Raw genomic sequence first — 24,602 nt, 5'->3', positions numbered from 1 at the left:
CAGTTCCAACGAACCTGAAATCCCATGAACATATTGTGTGTGTGCCTGCCAAGATGAGTTCACAGCAAGATATTTTCCCACACGGATCAGTCTACTTCCTAAAAAGCCATTACTGACCTCAGCTCTAACACAACTACTACCTAACGAGAACGATTTATCTGCAGCGCTGGAACCAAACAAAAATATCAAATCTCTCATAGCATGTCCATAGGGGACATATTAAAGTTACTGAAGATATTATAATACATTATAAAGCGTGTATAATGAGGTTATCGTAGGCACAGGTATAAGACAGAACCCTGCAGTTAAATCTTTAAATAATAAATAAATATCATTTATGTAGTCCAATGTCTGCCCTCGTCAATCCCGTGACTTTATTTCAATGACGTGGTAATTATTTACAATTATATTTTCTGTACTAACTATCAGTGTATTTTTTTACCCATGATTCCTAAGAAAAAAAAATGTACAGGCACGAGTGTTTATAAAACAGTGTTTAATTGTACCTATGTTTATCATTGAATTAATTTTTTTGTACCACTCCACAGTGGTGCTTAATGTGAAGCTCATATGAAAGCAGACACTCAGGTCCGTAGTTTTTTTGCCTAATAGGGGCAACATTTATTAATAGAAAAGCTGCTTTTTTCCAGACAAATCTTTCTATTTTTAAAGTAAATGAGTGATTTGAGTTTCACCCTCTGAGATGCCCCAAGTTCTTATTCATAAGTATTTCAAATTTGAAGCGTTTATCTTCAACCACTAAACAGTGTCCTGACTCATTTGTTATCAGATATCTCAGGTTTACGTTTTTTCCATCAGCACTTATATCGAAGTGCTAACTGAATGCTGCATCCTCATTGCTCAGAAGAAGTCTATAGGTAATTAGACTTAAGCAGAGACTAGTATAGTGGACATATAACTTTTAGAAGTCTCCGGTGTCATCTTTGTAAAAGTCAGAGGTGAAGGTGAAACCTTTAGGTCATTCAAAACAGAATATGAAAATGTCTGTCATATCAGGTTTCTTTGCCATATTAACTTTGTTTAAACTAGCTTTATACCTTATAGATCATTTACAACGATTGACTTATTTATGAATCTTAAATCTACTATGTTTATTTCCAATAAACTTTTTTCCAATAAACTTTTTACTATATAGCTGATATAATATAGGGGGGCACGTTGGCTTAGTGGTTAGCACGTTCGCCTCACACCTCCAAGGTTGGGGGTTCGATTCCCGACTCCGCCTTGTGTGTGTGGAGTTTGCATGTTCTCCCCGTGCCTCAGGGGTTTCCTCCCCCGGTCCAAAGACATGCATGGTAGGTTGATTGGCATCTCTGGAAAATTGTCTGTAGTCTGTAGTGTGTGATTGTGTGAGTGAATGAGAGTGTGTGAGTGCCCTGCGATGGGTTGGCACTCCGTCCAGGGTGTATCCTGCATTGATGTCCGATGACGCCTGAGATAGGCACAGGCTCCCCGTGACCCGAGGTAGTTCAGATAAGCGGTAGAAAATGAGTGAGTGAGTGAGAGTGAGTGATATAATATCGTATTATATTATGATAATATAATACAGATATTATATTTAACCTTATTTTAAGAGAGAAATACAGAGAAAACATTAAGTACGCGTGTGGGTGTGTGGACGTATGTGTTCTCCAGAAGCTAAAAGGTAAATCGTGATATAAGGCTGACTGATTTCTCCACCTTGACACATGTATGCAGGCTGCTTCAGTTAAAAGGTTAAGTCGTTTAATTATGTCAGAGAAGGGACCATCCTTCATTGCTCTGTTGAACACAGTGACATTTCCTCAGGCGAGTATGAGCCTCACTGGCATTTTAGCTTTAGACTCAAACTTGGCCCACACAGAATCTCACCCCTGAGGAAGGGCAGCTTCCCAGGGGGCATGTTTATAATAAAACCAATCAGCCAATCACGTCACAGCAGGACAATCATGATGCAGGTGAAGAATATCAGTTAATTTAATGAATCTTGCGATTGTCATGGACAACATTCTCGAGTATTGAGCTCAGAGCAGAACGACTTGACTGCACTGTTTCAAGATGACAGGAAGGCTATTGCACGTCACATAACCACATTTTAAGCATCTCCGATTGGTGGATGAGCTACTGTCAGACAGGAAGACAAATCTGTGGCTCCAGTGGCTGCGGCTTACTTCAAACATCACCCAGTCCCATGATTTACTTCAAATTAGTCCTAATTTTTCAGTCTATAATTTGGGTAACAGCCCAGTGATTATATCTCAAAGCAGCCTGAATAGAAAGCAATCTCCTATTGAACATTTAAACTACTGACGTGTGGAATATACCAAATATATGATGGGGTGAATGTGTTTAGGAAACAGAGCTAAGCGAGTGTTAAGGGGGAAACAGTGTACATTGCTCATAACCTATAAAGGATGACTTGTGGACAAATGTATAGATTCATTAAAAAAAAGTCCTGAATATTAAATAATGACACTTTTAACTACATCCTTGATTAGTGGCTGTTTTTTTTTTCAGACATAAGTACTTTAGAAAAAAACTTTGTATTAGTATGGGCTTTGTATTAATATGAAAATCTTTACATCGTATTATTATTTTTTTTCCCTTAAATTTTTAGTATTTATTATATAGCTCTACTGATATACATTTTTTTTTATATAAATTAAGAAAATACATTTAATTTATTTGGATTTTATTTAATGAACCAAACAAAATTGTTCAAACTAAAAAAAAAAAAAGCGATTGTAAATAACCTTAAAAATACATGACGTGTTAGAACTCGTTTACTGTCCCGCGCTGCCCTCTAGTGGTCACTTCTGGTTATTGTATAACCGCATGTTAGGTTTAGGTATTGGTTTGTTTTGGTTTTGGGTTTTTTTTTTGTTTGTTTTTTTTTAGTTCTTGAATCTGTGTCGCTCAATGAATATGGAAGCTTAAACTTAGAGTTAAAATAAGAAACAGTAAGAATTAGATTTTTATTTGAAATTTAGCATTTTTTACTACAATGCTAAACTGTTAGTGATGAACTTTTGCTCTGCTTTTACTCATTGTGTTGAATACGATGACGTAACAGTTACATGTAGTACGTCATAATAATGAATTATTTCTTGCAACCAAGGTGCTTTAACATATTTTAGGTAGGCAGTGTTGCCAGATCAGTCGTTTTCCAGTGATATCCACATTCATCCTGATAGGTGTACTGTGATTGTGTCAGGAATGGCTTGGACTATTCCCTGCTTGGACACTAGGGGGACATTCTGGGGGACATTTCTGTGCCATGTACTTTTGTTTTTGTTTTGTGTATCACGTGTGTTGCCCCGCCCCTTTCTTAATCCACCTGTTCCTTGTGTTTCAATGGTTGTCATCCCTAATTATACCTGTTGTCTTGCGTTTGTTTTGTGTTGAATCCTTTGGTTTTTTGGTTTGTTGTCTTGCCTCCTGTTTTGTTATTTCAGTTCATTTGTCCTCCTTAGTGGTTTTCTATGTTTTTGTTGGTTTCCTTAATAAAGCCTTTTTTATGTCATCCTTGCACTTGGGTCTGGATTTTTCTGTGAGGACACCCCTGTTTTCTGACAGATTTTGGACCTCCAATGAGACGAGGATCCTGAGGCATCTAGAGATTTACCAGCCCCAGTTAGACTCTGCTATAATAAAGAGGAGATTCCAACTCCATGTGGTCTTTGAGAACAACAACCTCCTCATCAATACAACATTTGTTGAACTGTATATTTATAATCACACCCTCCAGTGTCACCCCAAAAAAAGGTTGAGGGTCCCCTTTGAGTCTGGTTCCTCTCAAGGTTTCTTCCTTTACCATCTAAGGGAGTTTTTACTTGCCACAGTCGCCTCAGTCACCTCAGACTTGCTCGTTGGGGATAAATACAAACACATTTAAATATATCTAATATTAATCTTGAATTTTGTATTATATTTATCTTTATTCTTTATAACAACCTTTTGTTCTGTTTATGTTCTTTAAAGCTGCTTTGAGACAATGTGAATTGTAAAAAGTGCTATACAAATAAATTTAAATTGAATTTATAGTATAAAAGAATGAGTAAATGACTTGCGTAGTGTAAGTTCATAATTAGCAAGTCATTGGACGCAGCTATATTAACCCAAACAGATATCAGATTTTGTGATGTTTCAGTATGTGTAACAACTTCAATTTCATAACGCTCTGTAAGGTCCATGCCGTTTCCTGTTGTAACCCATTAATTCAAACCCGAATACACTAACCTTCAAGATCTATTGTGCATCATTACTTTTATTTGTACCATCACTAAAATTTGGGCATCAATTATCAATCTTTTATTAAACGTGTATGGCGTAAAAGTTTCAGAAACACTGCTTTTTATTTTTTGTTCATGCTGGTGTGTATTTATCAAATGAAAGGCATGAAAGGCAATATTCTGAAAAGTGAGGCTGATTTGCAATTAGTGACACCCACAAAAGTTTATAAAAGGCAAAGATCTCTGAACTAAAATTACAGGTAAATGGCTAAAAAGAAACACTTTCTCAGAAATTATTTTTAATGGCTGAATATATATTGTATAACAGCCTTAAAATAAAATCCTTTAAAAATATTTCAAAGGTGAGTTAGATAGAGATTGCATGTGGGATGTGAAAAGGCATGACTGGGAAAATATATATTGTAGAACTACTGTAGCCAGATGAACATCCTATTGAAACATTTCACATTTTTTTGTTTGAAGCAAAAAGACACACACACACACACACACACACACACACACACACACACACACACAAACGATAGACTTCATGACTCTACAGTCTGTACTAGAAAGAAATCAGGACCAGCCTCATTTTTTCTTACCATTCTCTGTATTCATCTTAGGAAGCATAATCCACCATAAAACGTGCAAATACTCTTTAATGGCCAAAAAAAAAAAACTTTCATGTGATGTCTTTTTAGTTATAAAAGACAGGGGGCTCTGCTAGCACATTTATATCAACTGCTCTTGTTGCCCAATAGGTGTTCACTCTCACTCACTACCTCGGGTCACGGGGAGCCTGTGCCTATCTCAGGCATCATCGTCCATCAAGGCAGGATACACCCTGGACGGAGTGCCAACCCATCGCAAGGCACACACACACTCTCATTCACTCACGCAATGCATGTTTTTGGACCGGGGGAGGAAACCGGTGTACCCGGAGGAAACCCCCGAGGCACGGGGAGAACATGTAAACTCCACACACAAGGCGGAGGTGGGAATCGAACCCCCAACCCTGGAGGTGTGAGGCGAACGTGCTAACCACTAACCCACCGTGCCCCCCTCAATAGGTCTTCATGATATTTAAATATAAATTGTACAAAAAGAAAGTCAGGTATGGGTGATCAGAAAATTTAATATCGACTCATACATCATAACACACACATTCACACACCCATATATGGACTCTCTCTCTCTCTGCCCATACTACCATGTTTCCAGTGCACCCTTGTCCAATGTCCAAAAAATCCCTTTCACTACTAGCATTTTAAACAACAAAAAAACACCTTCTCTGCGTCCAGCTTGGTAATAACGGGTAACGTTATTTTCTTTTCCTCCTTCTTGGAGAGAAAAAAAGAGAAGCTAGTATGTAGGTATGCGTCTTTAAGCCTTAAATGGAAGCAGATGTGGTGAGCGGAGCTCTGAGTTTATACAGAGCTGTAATCAGAGCAAGACTCATTCTTTTATTCCTCTGCCTGATTTCTTCTATTTTTTTCCCCCAGCCACAAATGAGCAGAAGAGTGCAGGCCGCACAGCTGAGAGTGATTAGCGTTAACCGTAGTGTTTGGTTTTATCTGAAGGCCATGGTCAGAAAGGGTAAGAGAGAGAAACAATACTGAGTGATTGTCGGTTTATCTTTATCTTTTGAAGGCTTTACTTCTTTTTTTAATGATGGTAGTTCTTTTTTTTTTCTTTTAAACACTGTGGCATTGTGTCATAACCTCTCTCTTAGTGAAAAATGCTGGCAAGACATCGGGGACATGTTTAAACACACTTGCACTTGATCGAGCACACACACGCGTTATGAATCACATAAAGTGTCTGGCATCCCTGGAAGTGTCAACATGATGAGTCTGTTTCTCTGCCTAACTTTAAACACCGCTTTCTCTGTCTGGAAATGTAGGACTGCACAATTTCACTACTGTACTGTAGCACGGTCCAAATATTTGCGCTCAACATTGATACAGATTCAATTTTTTGATCGTTTATCAAGCCAAATCTATGTTAATCGTATTCCTTAATAGCAGTAGTCACAATAAAACTAAAGCTAGGTTCACATATAGTGATTATTATTTATATTAGTGAGTTTTAGATATTGAACTTAAGTTAATAGGTTTTTCAAATATGAAACTAAGTAATTCATTGTCTTGACTACTTATGAGCTGAAGCAAAGCTCATCTTCGAGTTTTCTCATGTTAAGGTAGCCAGTGAAATTTTATTTTCAAGTTTAACCACCTAGAAATGTCTTCCTGTAGGCGTGGCTACTGGTTGCTATAGTAATAACTTTTGTCAGGTGATCAGCAGTTCAGTTTTGCTAAGATTGTGCTTCAACTGATGAGCCGTCATTCACGATGATTTGTCTAACAGAGATCCGAACAGAAGCAGTGGTATCTTAGGGTGGGAAAGAGAAGATAAGTTACGTATCATCGGCATAGCAGTGGTATGCCGATGAGAACCCATTTGAGGAAATAACTTCACCAAGAGAGTGAGTATACAGGGAGAAATGAAGAGGACCAAGTACTGAGCCCTGGAGTAGATGTCACTCCTCTCCATGTTACCTGATATGAGCGTCCTTCCAGGTAAAAACAAATCATTCCCACGCTGATCCGCAAATCCCAAGACTCCTGAAGGTGGACAAGAGAATCTTGTGGTTGACTGTATCAAACACTGCTGAAAGGTTGAGGAGGATGAGGACGGATGACAGCTTGGCTGATCTTGCAGCATGCAGTTTCTCAGAGACATCCAAAAGAAGATAGACAGACAGTTGATTATAGAAAATGCTTGCAAGGATTTTTTGAAAGAAAAGAGAGAAGTGATACTGTTCTGTAGGTACTGATGTCTGATGGATCCAGAGCAGGTTTCTTCAGGATTGGAAGAACCCCTGCTCTGTTGAAGGTAGTTGGTACATGACCAGATGTTATGGATCCATTGATGATAGTGGTGATTAAAGACAGAAGGTCTTGCAAGATGGTCTGGAGCATAGTGGAAGAGATCCACTCTCTTCCACTATGCTCCAGACCATCTTGCAAGACATTCTGTGGGCAGGTGTGTAGGATTGCAAGATCGGATGAGTTGTAACATCTCTTCTGCTGCTACGGTTGAGAAATGCGACAATGAAGGAGTACGGGAACCCTGACTGTGAGTTGTAGGTGCAGTCAAGGCAGAAGTGAAGGTCCTGCAGATTTTCTCAATCTTCTCATGGTAGAAAGAAGCAAAGTCTTCTGCAGTCAGGGAGGATGAAGCAAGAGGAGTTGGGGGGTTGAGCAGAGAAGAGATGATGTTGTGGAGCTTATGAGGGTCTTGTGCCGAAGCTTCAAGCTTCTTCTTGTAGAAGGAAGTCTTGGCAGATCTGTAGGATAGGGAGAGTGATGTTAAAGGATACCAGGTGATAATAGGAGAGGTGTTTTGGGGTAGCAGTCATGTCTGTGGCTGGGGAGAAACCGGTGAAAACCAGGTTCAGGATATTTCATCCTTTGTGTGTGGGGACGTAGCTGTTGAGCGTTATATAGCTGTTGAGCGTGAATGAGTGTGTGTGTGCCCTGCGATGTGTTGGCAGTCCGTCCAGGGTGTATCCTGCCTTGATGCCCGATGACGCCTGAGAGAGGCACAGGCTCCCCGTGACCCGAGGTAGTTCGAATAAGCGGTAGAAAATGAGTGAGTGAGTGAGTGAGTGAGTGAGTGAGTGAGGTGAACAAATCTAATTCATGTTCACGTAATCCATTGACTCATCTCGTTCAGTGGATGCAGAGTGCTTGTTTATACATTCATTAACATACAGAACATTACTCCACGTTTAACTAGATTTATTAATGTGTATATGTCTGACCAAATAATGCTAGTTATGCAAGAAAACCTTGTGCTTTGGTCATCTGAATCACTTATTTAGACATATTTATATAAGGAGTAGATTAGGCACACATTTTAATAAAGCCAAATCAAGTTTTTGATAAAAGTAAATATGTCCGTTGACTTAAGACTTAAGACATTCTTTTTTGCCCCTGCTGGCGTATTTATGTAATATGATGAAATGGTCACTGAACCAATCAGTGAGAATCATTTTGGTGAATGAGCTGAATATGAACGAATCTCTTGAAAGAAACTAAATGTATAGCACTATTGTCTTGTCGCTGAACACACCCACATCTAGTCAACAAAGTTCACTGGAAATCGGTAGCACTCTTTGGAAATGATGAATCTTCGGTCGCTTTTTGCTGCGAGTCGCCGTATGTGTGAATGTAGCATGACATACTGTGTGTATTGACAAGAACAGTTAAAAACTTGCATCATCTGCATTGCATTGTGCAGTTCCCATAAACTCCTTGCTTCTATATTACATTTTCATATGCAAATTACTCCGCTAAAGGTCCTAAATGATATAATATTCTTGATTAACATGTCGACTGAGCACATATATAATAGAATAAAATAATTTAAAAACAGTTGTATCAGAGTTTGTAGCCTGCTGTTGTTTAATTGTTAAACCGCTAAAAGCAAAGTGTAGCAAAAAAATAAAAAAGCTAGAAAGCATGCTGTGGGTCCATGTGCAAAAGTTTATTTACAAAGCAGACGGCCAAATTCAAATCGCACTCCGAAGCGATTAAATGCGCAGCTGTTGACTGGAATGAAGACGCTATCCAAAAGCTAAGCAACGATCAGAGCACAGCCAATCAGAAAAACAGCCAGAACAACACGGCTCAGAGGTTACTAAATGGTGCAAGACTTCACAAAATGTGAAGGCAAAAAATAAATAAATAAATAAATAAATAAATAAATAAAGGTTCTTGTAAATGAGGTGCAGGTTTTGGTGATCGAGCTTGATTCCAGGTCCATATGCAACATTCAGGTGAAGTTACGTCCCAAACAACACACAACACACTATATGCTCTAAGGGTGTTCGAATAACGTAATCAAAAGCACATAATGCTTCAACACTAGCTTTAGCAAAATACGGTAAATTTTTAAAATGATGAAAAATAAATTACAAAATAAAAATTAAAAGACATTTCTTAGACATGTCTTGTCCACAGGAGTCTCATCGGCCATCTTGATTTTTCTTTTTTCTTACACACCTGCGTCAGTACCGATAGCCCCGCTCCTTCCACTGCGCGACAAAGCTGCAAGTGTTGACTGCAGGAAGTGTCCAACACACTACAAACACGGCCTAAAATAGTGCAGACGTATGCGATTTGCAATTTTCTGGGGGTCCAGCTTTATAAAACTAGTTACAATTTCAACCACTGATGATTAGTTCCAGAAGCAAAAATAAATTAATATTTACACTTTACATCCAATCATGTCAGTTTAGCACACAGTCAACTGGATTTTTTGAGCAATGTGAAAAGGTCATGTAAATTTGTCATCTACTGTCAAGGTCTCATGCTACATAATTTAGTTAGCACTAGAGCTATTCCTGTGCATCTGAAGACAAATAATCCTTAAGGGAGGACCTCGAGGATGATCAGCTCCAGCCCTACATCACTAAGATGCTGGAGTAAACAAAGACTTGTGTAAAATTTGGTGAGTAAATTTCCTTTGCCTCACTAGAAGACTAACCACATTTGAAAGCATGTGTTGAGGTAAGTTTTTCTAACTTGTTAGCATTGTCTGGCTGTATTTAAATAAAATTAGACTAGTGTTGATTTTAGTATCAACCATAATGGACTATATGCATGAACATTACCAGTGTCAGTTCAGCGCTATATTATTGTGACCCTGGGTTTAAAATTCTGTGTTCCTTCTGGGATATCTGATCACCAACACTAAGACTAGCCAGCTAGGTTGCTAATGCTAGCTTGATATTTCAAATACAAGGTTCAATTTTGTTGAAGGGGAACGGAGTTAGATGGCAAGCTGAGGGAGGTTTGTGAGCCATCTGGATAGAGGACAAACTCTTGATGAAGGGGAAAAACTCCTTACTGGTATGATGCCTTTGGCTTCTGTTAATTCATATCAGAAATGCTGGGGAGGGGAACTAGCTGTACTTCTGTTTGCAATGATAAAGGACAGGTATTCAACTAATATATCTGCTTTATCAAGCTGTTACAAGTGAATTTATGCATAAATCGTTGGTACAAGTGTTTACAAGGCATTTAGCGTTCATGAAAATCCTATCCTTTTTTGTATCCTACATATATTCTGGAGTTTGTATAAATTTTATATAAGCAGGCAAATATAAACAGGCTTAATCGACTTCATATAATTTCCATGGATTACTGTACTGTATGGTGTACACTGTTTGTTTGGAATAAACTGCTCATTTCTATTACTTGTATAGTATTTTTTCCAGCGTTTCGTCCCGGAAAAAGATTACGGTTAACAATTTTTTAAAAAAAATACATAATATTAGGATTAAGTGAAAAATATACAAAAAATAGCATGTCACAAATAAATCAAGAAAAACAAATAAATAAAAGAAATCATTCAATTATGTCAAAAGAAACGGAGCTCAATTCAATTAAATATTAATAGATTTTGGCACAATAAAGTCAAAATAAATTCCAACTGGTTTTATCAGCACTGATGCAAATGAACTGCAATGTCTGCACTGAAAATCAGCCTTTCTGCAAAATTCAGTAGAAAATTTTAACTAACATTTTATTAAAGGATTCAAATATTTATACAGTTTCTCATTTAGCAGATATGTTTATCCAACACAACACATCACAATACAGTACAACACCACACAACACAACACAGCACATCACAATACAGTACAACACCACACAACACAACACAGCACATCACAATACAGTACAACACCACACAACACAACACAGCACATCACAATACAGTACAACACCACACAACACAACACAGCACATCACAATACAGTACAACACCACACAACACAACACAGCACATCACAATACAGTACAACACCACACAACACAACACAGCACATCACAATACAGTACAACACCACACATCACAACATAGCACAGAACACTACACAACACAACACAGCACACCACAATACAGTACAACACCACACATCACAACACAGCACAGAACACTACACAACACAACACAACACACCACAATACAGTACAACACCACACATCACAACACAGCACAGAACACTACACTACACAGCACAGCACACCACACCACAATACAGTACAACACCACACAACACAACACAGCACAGAACACTACACAACACAACACAGCACACCACAACACCACACAACACAACATAGCACAGAACACTACACTACACAGCACATCACAATACAGTACAACACCACACATCACAACACAGCACAGAACACTACACTACACAGCACAGCACACCACACCACAATACAGTACAACACCACACAACACAACACAGCACAGAACACTACACAACACAGCACACCACCACACCACACAACACAACATAGCACAGAACACTACACTACACAGCACATCACAATACAGTACAACACCACACATCACAACATAGCACAAAACACTACACAACACAACACAGCACACCACAATACAGTACAACACCACACATCACAACACAGCACAGAACATTACACTACACAGAGCCCCACAACACAAGCCCCACAACAGTACAACATTACACAAAACACAGAATCATAGAACACTACACAGCACAACACAATACAGCATAACACAGCATAGCACCACAAAACACTACACAACACAACACAGCACAACACAATATGACTCCTCATAATACAACATTACAGAGCACAGCACAGTATGGCACAACACAGAACAGCTCAATGGACTACAGCACAGCACAACACAATATGAGTCTACATAGCACAACACTACACAGCACAGCATGTCACAACACAGCACAGCACAACGGACTACAGCACAGCACTACACTTGTTTTTCATTCATTTGGCAGAAATGAACAGAGCCGAGTGCCGTGTTTCCCTATGACAAAGAGAAGAACCCATGCTGAGTATTTCAAGACACTTTGGATGACAGACACCAGTTGGATTGGCAGAACTGGTACTGATGCCATTACAGGGTTTACGGATGGCATTAAACGGCACTGATGGACAAACTCATTGGCCTTCAGCTATAAAAATGCACAATTTCTGTGAATTATTGATGTCAAACATTAAATTCCCATTAAAGGAGCTTTGCCAGGGATCTTTGGCAGCTAGTCCTAAAAAGACATTAAGTTATTGTAAGCAAGAAAAAAGGGAGTGAAACAAAAAGGGGTCTCTGTGTGTGTGTGTGTGTGTGTGTGTGTGTGTGTGTGTGTGTGTGTGTGTGTGTGTGTGTGTGTAGAGAAACTGCTTTAACAGACATACCGCCAGATCTTCAGACTGGATTTGGCGACGACTGCCAGTTCACATACATATGGAAATATTGTACAGTGTGTGTGTGTGTGTGTGTGTGTGTGTTTTAAATTCAGTACATAAAGTATACCCAGTTTTTTCCAATTTGATGCTCAAACAAAATAGGGTACAAATTGAGTAAAGAATAAAGCAGGATGCAGTGTCATGTGACCCGAAGCAGCTTTTATTCTTCCTTTTATTTTTTTAACCTGTTTATGTAAAATGTCTGCCTGACAGAAGACTGTAAATTGTTACTATAGAAACAATAGGGCTCATTTATCAACCTGGATGTAACTGGATTTTTTATACATCGCTATAAAACATTCATAGAAGTGTTTACATGATGAATGTGGGATTTGTGAAAACTTTCAGTTTTAGTTTGGTTTCAGTTTAGTTTGAGAAACCCAGTCAATTCTATTAACATCAAGACACAGACATATCATATGTCAACATCATTTTTATTGGAAATCAAAATAAATAAATATTCGTATAATGAATTGTCATGCAAACTAAACCTGATCTAGCAGAAATACCCGATAAAGAATCTACACCAAGGGTTTCCTTATTAAAATTCAGTCCTGTTCCACTTTTGCTCCAATGCATCACTTTAACACAACTCAACCTAAACACTTGATGAAAACAGTGGGTGCATTTAGAAAGAATGATATGCAGAGCAGGCTTGTGTAAGAAACATGTACCACCTCCGTGTTCTTGGAAATCAGTCAAGTTTGCATTTTTTGTAAACAATTAGCTCACAGTTCAGTAGCGAGCGCCGGACTATAATTAGCTGTGTCCATTAGATTCTTCACACAATCCAGTAACAAAACAGCATTTTTTGTGTTATATCTACCGTGACCATTATTTGTCCTGAAAAGTAGATACCTATGATTTTTTTTACATGTTTTTTATTTACAATTTTGCAGTCTGCTTAATATTATATAGAAGAGCGATTCCCAACCTTTTACAACAAACACTTCTGTGCTCGCAGAACAGAAGCTGAGTTAGACAGCACATTCATCTAGCTTACCTTGTGCTGTCTTGGGAGTCAGTTAACCTGAAAAAGAATACTTTCAAGTTTGAGTTAACTTTTGAAATGGCTTTCTATAAATAAATAAATATATATATATATATATATATATATATATATATATATATATATATATATATATATATATATATATGCAGATTTATATTTAATTACATGTATATACTTTCCTCGATTTTTTTCCCGCTTTTTTTGTACAGAAAATTCTGCTACTTTTTTATTATAATTATTTTATACTGTTTTTATATATAGGTGGCAGAACGGCTTTATTTTATTTTTATTATTTTTTTATTATTATTTTACACTATTTTATATATAGGTGACAGAACAAAAATATTTGATATTTATTTTTTTATTTGTTTTAATTATTTTATATAATTTTTATGTATAGGTGGCAGAATGGAATTATTTTATTTTTATTTATTATTATATTATACTATTTTTATATATAGGTGACAGAACAATATTATTATATTTTTAATTATTATTTTTTGCATTATATTATACTATTTTTATATATAGGTGACAGAACAAAAATAGTTTATTTTTATTTTTTTATTATTATTATTTTGTGCTATTTTTATATATAGGTGGCAGAATGGAATTATTTTATTTTTTATTTATTATTATTTTATACTATTTTTATATATATTATTAAAAATTTTATACTATTTATATATAGGTGGCAGGACAGTATGACTAAATGTGCAACTACGATTCCACAAAGCAGTCAGTATTAGATTATATTTTTTTAGTCACATGATCACATTTTATTAGTAGGTTATCTGTAATAACCTATTCTTTAATGATCATTAGTAATTTTGTACAAAAAAAAAGCACAAACTACCTGCAGTACCTTCACATCCCACTGGAAGGCTGAAGTCACATGAGTCTCACACCTCTGATGCTATGTTATAATCATTAGAGGACCTTTCAGTCCCTGAGGATGCTTGAGGTGCTCTCACACATGCAGAGGAATTTATGAAACTGTTTGCAAATAATACATTTTCCTAACTAAACACTGGTTTTAAAACGATACTAGAAGTGTTACTGGTTCTGAGTGAGCAACAAAATGAAGAATTGAAGCATAAACCGCCTATAAAAATATGCAGCTTGATAGATTCATAGGAAACACTGAGCACTTCATTATCACCTCTATGAACGTACAACAGGGCCATTTGCTTAGCTGTTGATCTCATATTAATTCGTTAAACAATCTTTTTACATATAAGTAAGTGCAGGGATGAATTACTCCTTAATTTTCCCTCAAAAACTAATCCCCAGGTCCACAGTGAAGGCTGACTGTGATATTAGACATCAGTTCTGAAACCTATTAATAGCTTGTGCAATGCATTATATCATGAAGTTTTAATATTACATAATAAGAATGATGTGGGGCAATCTATAACACTCTCTCTCTCTCTCTCTCTCTCTCTCTCACTCTCTCTCGTCGCTCAAAGGCAGATATGCAGCTGCATTTGTGAATTTTTTTTTGTGTGTAAGTGTTTCAGTCTGTACTGGGTGTACGCCATTTTTCCACCTAACACCAAACATGGTAAACAGAAATTCCCTTTCTTTTACAAACACACACACAAAATAAATCAACCTTACGGTTCTGTCGTCTGTCCTTCTGTATAATTTTGAACTCCATTTGAAAAGAATTATACAGTATGTGCTTGGTTTATCTATTTCTTTAATTTGTCTACGTTTCTCTGAGGCTGAAGGAGTAAATAATCCACAATCATAACACATTACACTGTATTACAGGTGCACCTTCTAAATCGCTGTCGATGTTACAGATGGAGAATCTCACTTGGGGTAATTACCTGACACGGCTGTCACCGACTGTCTCAAGTCAAGTCAAGTCAAGAAGCTTTTATTGTCATTTCAATCATATATAGCTGTTGCAGCACACAGTGAAATGCGACGTTTCTCCAGGACCATGGTGCTACATAAAACAAAGACGGAGATAAGGACTTAGTAAGTTAGTCCTAGGTACATAAAGTGCATCTGTGCAACCTGGTGCAAACAGTGCAGGACAAGACATTAAGTTTACACAAAAACAGTAAACAAAAACAGCGCAGACTAGTGTACATACTGTATGTTCAGTCAATACTGCGTGTGCAGAAGTACTGGAATAAACACAGTATTATAGCAGCAGTTTCATGAGGTAATGTAAAGTATTGTGCAAATCTGCATTAATCTACAGTTTACGCTGTTTACGCGAAATCAGCCCTAGCATCACTACTTCATACCATCCCGTGTGTACATACTATCACTGTATATGATCACTGATTCAAAAACGAAATGAAAAATTTAAAGGAACATGTTTTTTACACTCTTTAAACAAACAAATAAAAATACCCTGAAAGAGAGCTCTGTCAAAAATAAAGATTTGTTTTGTTTCGTTGTTTAGTTCTTCCTTGTGATTTGATAGCCGTCATGTATGATGCAAATAGGAACATGCAAAGATAGCAATGTTTACAACACTAGTGAATTACACAGCCAAAGGGTTTTCAGAGCAGTCACGTGATTTTACTCAACAGCCAACACAAAACCTTCTAATCAGACTGTGAGTAACCTTGAGACCATAACAGACTAACTCACCATGTTCGCTTCTCATATTCCAACACATGTATTTTGAAGTTATTGTAATTGAAAGGATTTTGTCTTTTGACTTTGCCTTTTTTTTCATTCATAACAAACGTGTCTCAGTGAACAGTTTTCTAGACTACAGATCAGAAAATTGCGGGTTCAGATCCCACTACTGCCGAGCTGTCATTTTTGGCTTTGTTATCCTCATCTAGTCATCTTAACTCTATGCTGCTCGATTTGAATAAAAGTGCCTGCCAAATGCATAAATGTAAATGCAAAGGACAAAAGGAATCTAACTGCTCACAGATGCCCTTTGAAGCATGATGGCCCCCATGAGTAATCTATATGGCATTTGGGAGCTTGCACTTGATCTGTTGCAGATGAGTCCAACTGTGTTACTTTACGGCTTGCAATCTTGCAGTTGGTTTGTCTTCCTTCTCTCTCTCTCTCTCTCTCTCTCTTACACACACACACACACACACACCCGATTCAGCTCTGTTACTCTCCAGAAGCAGGGAATATTTTCTGGACTCCAAACTAACGGGTCTACAGTTGGGCTGCACGGATACTGAAAGCACTCAATCAAACTGACACCCGCATGCACAACACATCCCACTGATGCAGCCACGCACACACACACACACACACACACACACACACCGATGCGGCACGGCGACACCCAGCTAACGGCACTTTGTGCTTTGTGACATGACCTTTGACGTGACTCTTAGATGCATTCATCTGAATTGCAGTATTGACATAAATGCAGCAAAGTGCAACTACCGTGTCAATATTCATGCGTTTTTGCGTGCGTGCGCTCCTTTCCGTGAATCCTGCAAACCCGAGCACTTCATGCATGCACACTTTGTATAGTGGAATGCCACGATGAGTGTAACTTTTTCCTTCCCTACACATCAATTTGTCCCGTTTCAAAATATATAAAAACAAAAAACAAAGAAAAAAACCCTCAAGACTACAAGGTAGCCAAAATTGGCTCTGATCCTGATCCCTACAGGCTGCACACGACGCTTCAGTGCATGCGGTGTTTCCCAGGAAAATTCCCACTCTGGGATTCCATACAGTACCAAGCCCTGATGCATACAGAAATGATTCCCATGCAGTTCTGGACTCACCTTGTAATCTCAAAGCTGCAGCCTTTCCTCAAGAGGAGGGCTCTTTTTCTCATGAGTCCTGATTTCTCCCGTCCCAGGTACATGTTAATGTCCGAATTCATCCTGTATTATATCCACGGATCCTCCACAGTGGACGACAAAGAAGAAGGAGGAAAAAAAACTGCAGCAGTCCCTTCTGCTCTAGCTGTACAAGCGCGGAAAGAAACAACGAGACAACACACACAGAGAGAGAGAGAGAGAGAGAGAGAGAGAGAGAGAGAGAGAGAAACACGCATGCACACACGCACACGCGCGTGAAAAGTCTGCCCGAAGACTTTCCCTGTCTGTAGAACAAACGCACACAAAAGGCGGGTTTTTACGCGTGCAGGACGCACTGGAAGCGCCACCCAAACTCCATCCACACCAGACCTCGTGCCTCAGCTGCGGCTGTTAAACAAGTTCTGCCTGGGCTCAAGGCAGAGAAAGAAGCAACACCGATCCAATGCTGTACGTTCACAACCGGTTGGTGTTACACTAGCCAGAGCGCGAGCCGCCGAGTCTGCGCGGTCCTAACGTCTAACGCCCATCTGTACTGTACGAGCAGCATAATGGACCCCTGTGGGTTAGTCATGAAGCAGAGGAGACCATGTCCTGCTCTCTGTTCTGTGGGATTATTGCTGAGGGATTACTAATATGATGCACTTAATATGCCTTATTTTTTGCAAGCTTTTGCAAAAACCACTCCCCCACACATACACACACAAACACACTCTCTCTCTCTCTCTCTCTCTCTCTCTCTCTCTCTCTCTCTTCTGTTGTTTGTATTACTAGATTCAAGTGATGTGTGTATTACTGTGTAGTGAAACAATATATTGCCTCTTCTCACTTCCACCCTATTCTATATATATATATATATATATATATATATATATATATATATATATATATATATATATATATATATATATATATATAGAGAGAGAGAGAGAGAGAGAGAGAGAGAGAGAGAGAGCGCATCAGTTTGTATAAATTTTAAGTCAATCTTTTTTAAATTAATATTAAACTTTAATTGTATGTATTAATGTATTTATATTTATCCTTTTCTTCTTCTTCTTCTTCTTCTTCTTCTTCTTCTTATTATTATTATTATTAGTAGTAGTAGTAGTAGTAGTAGTAGTAGTATTAATAATAATAATAATAATAATAATAATAATAATAATAATAATAATAATAATATATTTCTTTCTTTTTCTCTCTCGCTTCTGTTTCCATACTTCTGTAAAGCTGCTTTGAGAGAATGGGAAATTGTTAAAAGCGCTATAAAAATAAATTGAATTGAATTGAGTTGAATTGAATGAATTACACTATATGACCAAATGTTTGTGAACATCTGAGCATAACACTCAACTCATGTGCTTTCACTCATATCAAAAGTCTTTGGGGATTTTTTACATTCGACCACAAGAGCATTAGTGAGATCAGCGTTCCAGTTCCAGTTTACTGCAAAAAGTGTTCAGTTGGGTTGAGGTCAGGGTTCTGTGTACACCAATAAAATTCTTCTACTCCTTCTACTCACTGTGCCCTTATGGACTGTGCTTTGTGCAAGGGCTATTCCTTTTTAGATCCAATTAATAAACAATATAATGTTATTGCATACACCTACAGTACAATTCTCACTTACTCACATATGATAATGATGGGCAGGTTTTCGCCATACAGAGTATGTTGCCGCAAGGTCAAATTGTGTATTTCCAATATCATGGATCTAATTTGTCCCCAAAAAGACATAAAAGTATGGCAGTTTCTAAATTCTGAAAACAACAAACTTTCCTGAACTCAACTATGTCTCTTTCTTTTGCATTTATCTCTTGTGGACCCTAAAAGTGAAAAACTAGGAAAACTGGACACACTGCTTTGGAACCATTGGCTGACCCTCTTGCCTGGTGGACCATGTTGAATGAATTTAACGAATTACTGTCATGCAAGGGCAAGGATGTTGTTCTGAGAATGGTGAGTACCCAGTCGAACTATCCATATAGAACAGGTCTATTTGTTCAAAGATTGTTGGACAAGAACATACATTTTTCTCTAGGCATTATTTCTAGTGGGCCCAGACTGCTGTTGCAAATATTAAAGAACTGTATTTCTGGAACATTTATTATTACAGAGTTACTATCTGACTGCAAATCTGACGTTCAGTTAATGATATCTGCTACCTCAAACACAGCCACTTCACTACTCCATCATCTTAGTAGGACCAAAATGCTAACCTTCAGCTTCAGAAGCTAAAATATTTATTGCAAGCGGCCAGGCTGTGTTTCTGTGTCTACTTGCTTACTTGTTGTAACCCAGGCATCCTGCCAAACCTCATGATCTTTCCTGGCACACATACCCGAACTCAAAAGTTAACAGAAACCAGCTGGCTACAGATGGCTAATATATCTTATTTTATTCAACAAAATTTACCCCAATCTTAGTTTTTGACCTGCTATGCTATGTTTTATTAAATCTATTGCAAATTGTGTCTAATATCATTAGGATAGGCCACTGGCCATAAAATTTATCTGATCTGTTCTTAGAGTGTAACTAGTGTTAGTTACTACTAGACTACAACATACTGATCAGCCTCAATTCAAGAAGCAGCCTTTTCAGAATGGCTGAGAACTGTTCAGCATGTGCATGAACTCATCATAATGATCCTTTTTCTGTTAGAACAATCACACCTTTTTCTATAGGTAGAAGGAAAAATGGCAGACGTTCTTTGGGACTAAAGTCTTGTCAAAGCTACGTAACTTGGTTCCATTCTCCTTGGTCTCAGTCTTCTTTGCAATCATCATAGACACCTGCATGCCTTTCTTGTGGTTTCTTTGCCTAAAGATTCATTCATTCATTCATTCATTCTCTACCGCTTATCCGAACTACCTCGGGTCACGGGGAGCCTGTGCCTATCTCAGGCGTCATCGGGCATCAAGGCAGGATACACCCTGGACGGAGTGCCAACCCATCACAGGGCACACACACACTCTCATTCACTCACGCAATCACACACTACGGACAATTTTCCAGAGATGCCAATCAACCTACCATGCATGTCTTTGGACCAGGGGAGGAAACCGGAGTACCCGGAGGAAACCCCCGAGGCACGGGGAGAACATGCAAACTCCACACACACAAGGCGGAGGCGGGAATCGAACCCCCAACCCTGGAGGTGTGAGGCGAACGTGCTAACCACTAAGCCACCGTGCCCCCCTTGCCTAAAGATATACTTCCCAAAACAGACTACAGACATACAACCAGAATACACCAGCATACAAACTAGATAGATAGATACTTTATTGATCCTAAAGGAAATGTAATTATCCAGAAACAACATACAGTGAGATAAGACTATCACAGTAGCCACCAACCAAAACATGTGCAAATGAGGTGATTTCTCATTTCATTATTTTTTTTTAATGAAATGTAAAAATGTTAAAACATACTTTCTCATCCATCAAATGGTATGGATTTGTAGTTCGTTTCATTTGTCCAGGGTCAGTGTGGCTTTTCATGATGCAGTGAGTTTAGTGGTACTCTTATGGATGGTCACATCTTCATTCCCTTTATTGAGAACCTATTGATATTCATTAACAAAAACAGGTTTTGGGGTAGACCACTTAGATCCAGTGATGTTTAAAAAGACATTTTGTACATTCTGTTCTTTCAACTATGTTGCTGTAATTCAGGTGTCCATGTACTTTAGACTATATTATTGGACTATCTACTTTACTTCTGTAACACACCAAAAAGTTTTCCACGACAACGCAACCCAAGACACTGTGTGTGTTTTTACAACTGATCTTGGAAGTTGTTTCCTTAAAGAATAGTCAGCAATGCACTCATCAATATGGTGTCTGACCTGACTTTACTTTCAACTGTTCTGAAAGACCACCAATCATGACTGTGACATGTATACAGTATATCTCTAAGATCTGCCAATCAGCGAGTGTTTTCAACGTAATCGTCGTTAACCCATAATTAGGAAAACTATTACTTTTGCTTTCCAAATGGTTGGATGAAGTAGGAAAATGATAACCATTCATTACCTCACTAATTATGTTTTAAAATGAACAAACATTTGTACATTCAGTTGAACTGACTCTCCTTAGACTGCATTAAAATGCATTTCCTAATTAGATTTTCACTGTAACTCTTGGGTGATCTATAACATTGTCTGGAAGGGAGGCAAATTCAATTGAAAAGAATCTAATGATCTGTTTTAGATTGTATCACATGGAAATGTTTTGATATGGAGTCAGGGCTAATTGCACCACTTTTAGCTAGCAATTTGTTCAGCTTCAGTCATGCTCTTGTACTTCAGTCGTTTATTAATATAAAATGCTAGATATTTTAAAAAGAATAAAAAATCCTCAGAACGTTGTAACTTTTCAAAATGTTCCAAATGTGTATCAAACATTTCACAGTGCATTGAGTACAGAAGATACAACGCCTTAGAAATCATGTCAGCAGTTCTTGACCTATTACACATAGGTATAAGCACATGTGTGTGTGTAATGTCCTTTAACAGACTGCTATTCAATTCACCAGACTCTGACCAGGATAAAGAAGACAAGTGAATGAATAAACAGTGTTAGGCCACACGATTGTAACAATAAGTTCTAATGTAATAAAAATAGAAAGATTCGTTTGTCTTTCTTTGACCCACTGAAGTAAATACACAAAACATTCTCACTAGCACAGCATTGGGTGGAGTTACTGTAAGTTTTTAGAGGAAGTGGTTAACTATACATAGTTGGCTCATACATGGCTGTATGATCACCAGAGTTATACAGTACTACAGAAATAAACATCATTCATATAGCTTTATATAGCTTTATATAGCTATAGAAATAGCATTTCTAGACAGTGCAAAGTCTGGAAATGGTGATCTTCTAGATTACAAATCATTCAAGTGTCTTGAATGCATATTTCCAAACACATAGAAACACACATATGGTGTCGCTTTTAATAATGAAGCTGTAATGTGCTGGCAGCATCGTGGTATCATTAGCCTTACTCTGAGATCCCTTACAAGTTATAAAGTAATAATACCAGGATTTTTTTTTGGACGTCAAAGGGAAAAATGTGTTCAATATGTTAGATAGGCAGTTAAGCAACAGGGTTACACAATTACTGATACACTCAACATGGATACATTTTTAGTAATGTAGAAGCAATGAGTTTAGCGTTATATACATATAAAAAGTCTGATGCAGGTTTGAAATGTGCAGTGTGCAGTAGTATTGAGTTATACAGGGTTAGGCAGTTGATCAGCTGTTGATCGTTGAGAGGCAGCAGGGTGTTGAGTAATCTGATTGCTTCAGGGAAGACACTGTTGTGCAGGCTGCTGGTGGTGGAACGGATGCTCCAGATGGCAGGAGTGTGAAGAGTCCTTGAGATGGCTGAGAAGGGGAACTTAACCAATGGACTCTACTAAACCTCTAAAACCTCAGTGGCTATGTGGCAGTGGCTAAACCTCAGTGGCTATATACTTTTGGTATAATGCTCTCTGAAAGCAAACTGTGAGAATCGTAAAACTAATGATCACAACTATTATTAAGTATTACATATTATTAGCTATAGTAACATAGCATTTTAGTTATATGTTCGCTACAAGGAGCGACAGATGCCAAACTCACAAAGAGAAACCATACACAGGGTCAGTTGTGCTTGACTGAAGAGTTGTATGTATTAAATTAGGAAATCTGTTTAAACACAATTAGGAAAACAATGTATGTATGACTTAAGGCATTAAATGCTTGCTGTAATGAAATATTGTCATTAATGCATCAATAGTATGGCACATAATCACATACCCATCTCTGTAAGGAAATACTACAAACAAATTCAAAGTTATTACAATAAAAAACTGATAAAAAGTATCATAAATGTTTTATCATTTTAATTGACCATAATCCAGTGCCTTGTCGGATGCATTGTGTTTGAGCGTAGTTTGACTTTCTAATTAAAACATTTTTATTAATTACTGCAACTCAGCAGGGACTGAAATGAGATTTTCCATATGTACAGCCCTAATGCTCTGAAAGAAACCCCAAGACTACAGTAGTACAAAGCTGATTAAGCACATTACTGCAAGACATTAGCACTTGTCTCTGTTTGCAAAGCTTTTTTTTTTTCATGTAAATCTTGTAACTAATATATTATATATTGAAACATTGGCATGGCATCACAGACTATAAATTTGCTTCCTGCCTTGAAAGAAGATTTTCACCTTAGATCTATTTTCCTAAATATATTTACAAATTCCTCAAATTAAACATTTATTCATTCAGATCTCAGGTTATTATTTGGGAAGCAGAAGGAAAAAAGTGATCCATGAGAAAACCCTGATGGTGTGAGGCCAAAAATCTACCCAATGTGCATACATAAAAAGATACAGGTCATCAGTTCTTTGTTTAATTTTTACATCTTGACCTTGGCATGGTTGTCGTTACCAGATGGGCCGGTTTGAGTTTTTCAGAGACTGCTGATCTACTGGGATTTTAACACATAACAGTCTGTAGAGAATTAAAAGCCAAAAAATTCATTCTGCTCTGTACTGAGTGAGGAACTGTCCTGTTATTGAAAAAGGTCTGTGGAGAAAAGGCATAATGGGTCAAGCTGATAGGATGTTTACAGTAACTCTTTGCATCTATGCTGAGCAGAAACGTATCTCTGAGCACACCAACCCTTGAAGCGAATGAGCTACAAGAGCAAAAGGTCACATCAGCTTTCACTCCTCTGAGAGAGGAACAGGGATCTGAGGCTACAGAAGGCACAGTTTTACTAAAGCTGGCCAGTTGATGCACAGAAGATTCAGAAAAGAAAAAGCTAAAGACTTTTCAACATTACATTTGCTTGATGCTGGCTATAAGACATGTATGTAACTATATTCTAGCTTTGCTTTTAATTGTATTCCAGTATTTACATATTTGCGGGTTCTAACATTGCCTACCACTTTAGAAGTGAGTTTAGAGAACATGTCTGATTTTGAATTAACATTTTATTACAATTAGATCTGCAGTAAATAAATATAGATCTAAAAAAAAAAGACTAGAACCTGTTAAAGATGTGACCTCCAGTCACTGCATTGGCCACATGGTTATATTGTGTACTGTATATTTAAAGTGTGTGTGTGTGTGTGTGTAAGCCTAAATGTGACAGATCTGGCAGACCGGCAGCATTTGTAGCCAGTCGCCTGTACAGAGACAGCAGGAAAGAAAAGAGCAGAGGGATGGAGGAGGGGAATCGTTCCTCGCATCAT

General features: G+C 37.8%; 1 protein-coding gene across 4 annotated transcripts in view; it reads right to left on the bottom strand.

Moving 5' to 3' along the window:
• garnl3 (GTPase activating Rap/RanGAP domain like 3) overlaps nt 1-17,953 on the bottom strand; it is a 71,830-nt gene extending 53,877 nt beyond the window's left edge. For 2 of the 4 annotated variants that reach the window (XM_060862471.1, XM_060862472.1), the window contains exon 1: nt 17,321-17,953. In XM_060862471.1, the coding sequence (XP_060718454.1) occupies nt 17,321-17,421 (101 nt within the window). In that variant the 5' untranslated portion in view covers nt 17,422-17,953. The remainder of the gene's footprint in view (nt 1-17,320) is intronic. The other 2 variants (XM_060862468.1, XM_060862469.1) reach the window with 1 other exon arrangement.
• Nucleotides 17,954-24,602: the final 6,649 nt, after the last annotated feature.

This window comes from Tachysurus vachellii, chromosome 26, assembly GCF_030014155.1.
Source record: "Tachysurus vachellii isolate PV-2020 chromosome 26, HZAU_Pvac_v1, whole genome shotgun sequence".
NCBI lineage: Eukaryota > Metazoa > Chordata > Actinopteri > Siluriformes > Bagridae > Tachysurus > Tachysurus vachellii.
The sequence above is the reverse complement of the archived record's forward strand: the minus strand, read 5'-3'. Positions and strand labels throughout refer to the sequence as shown.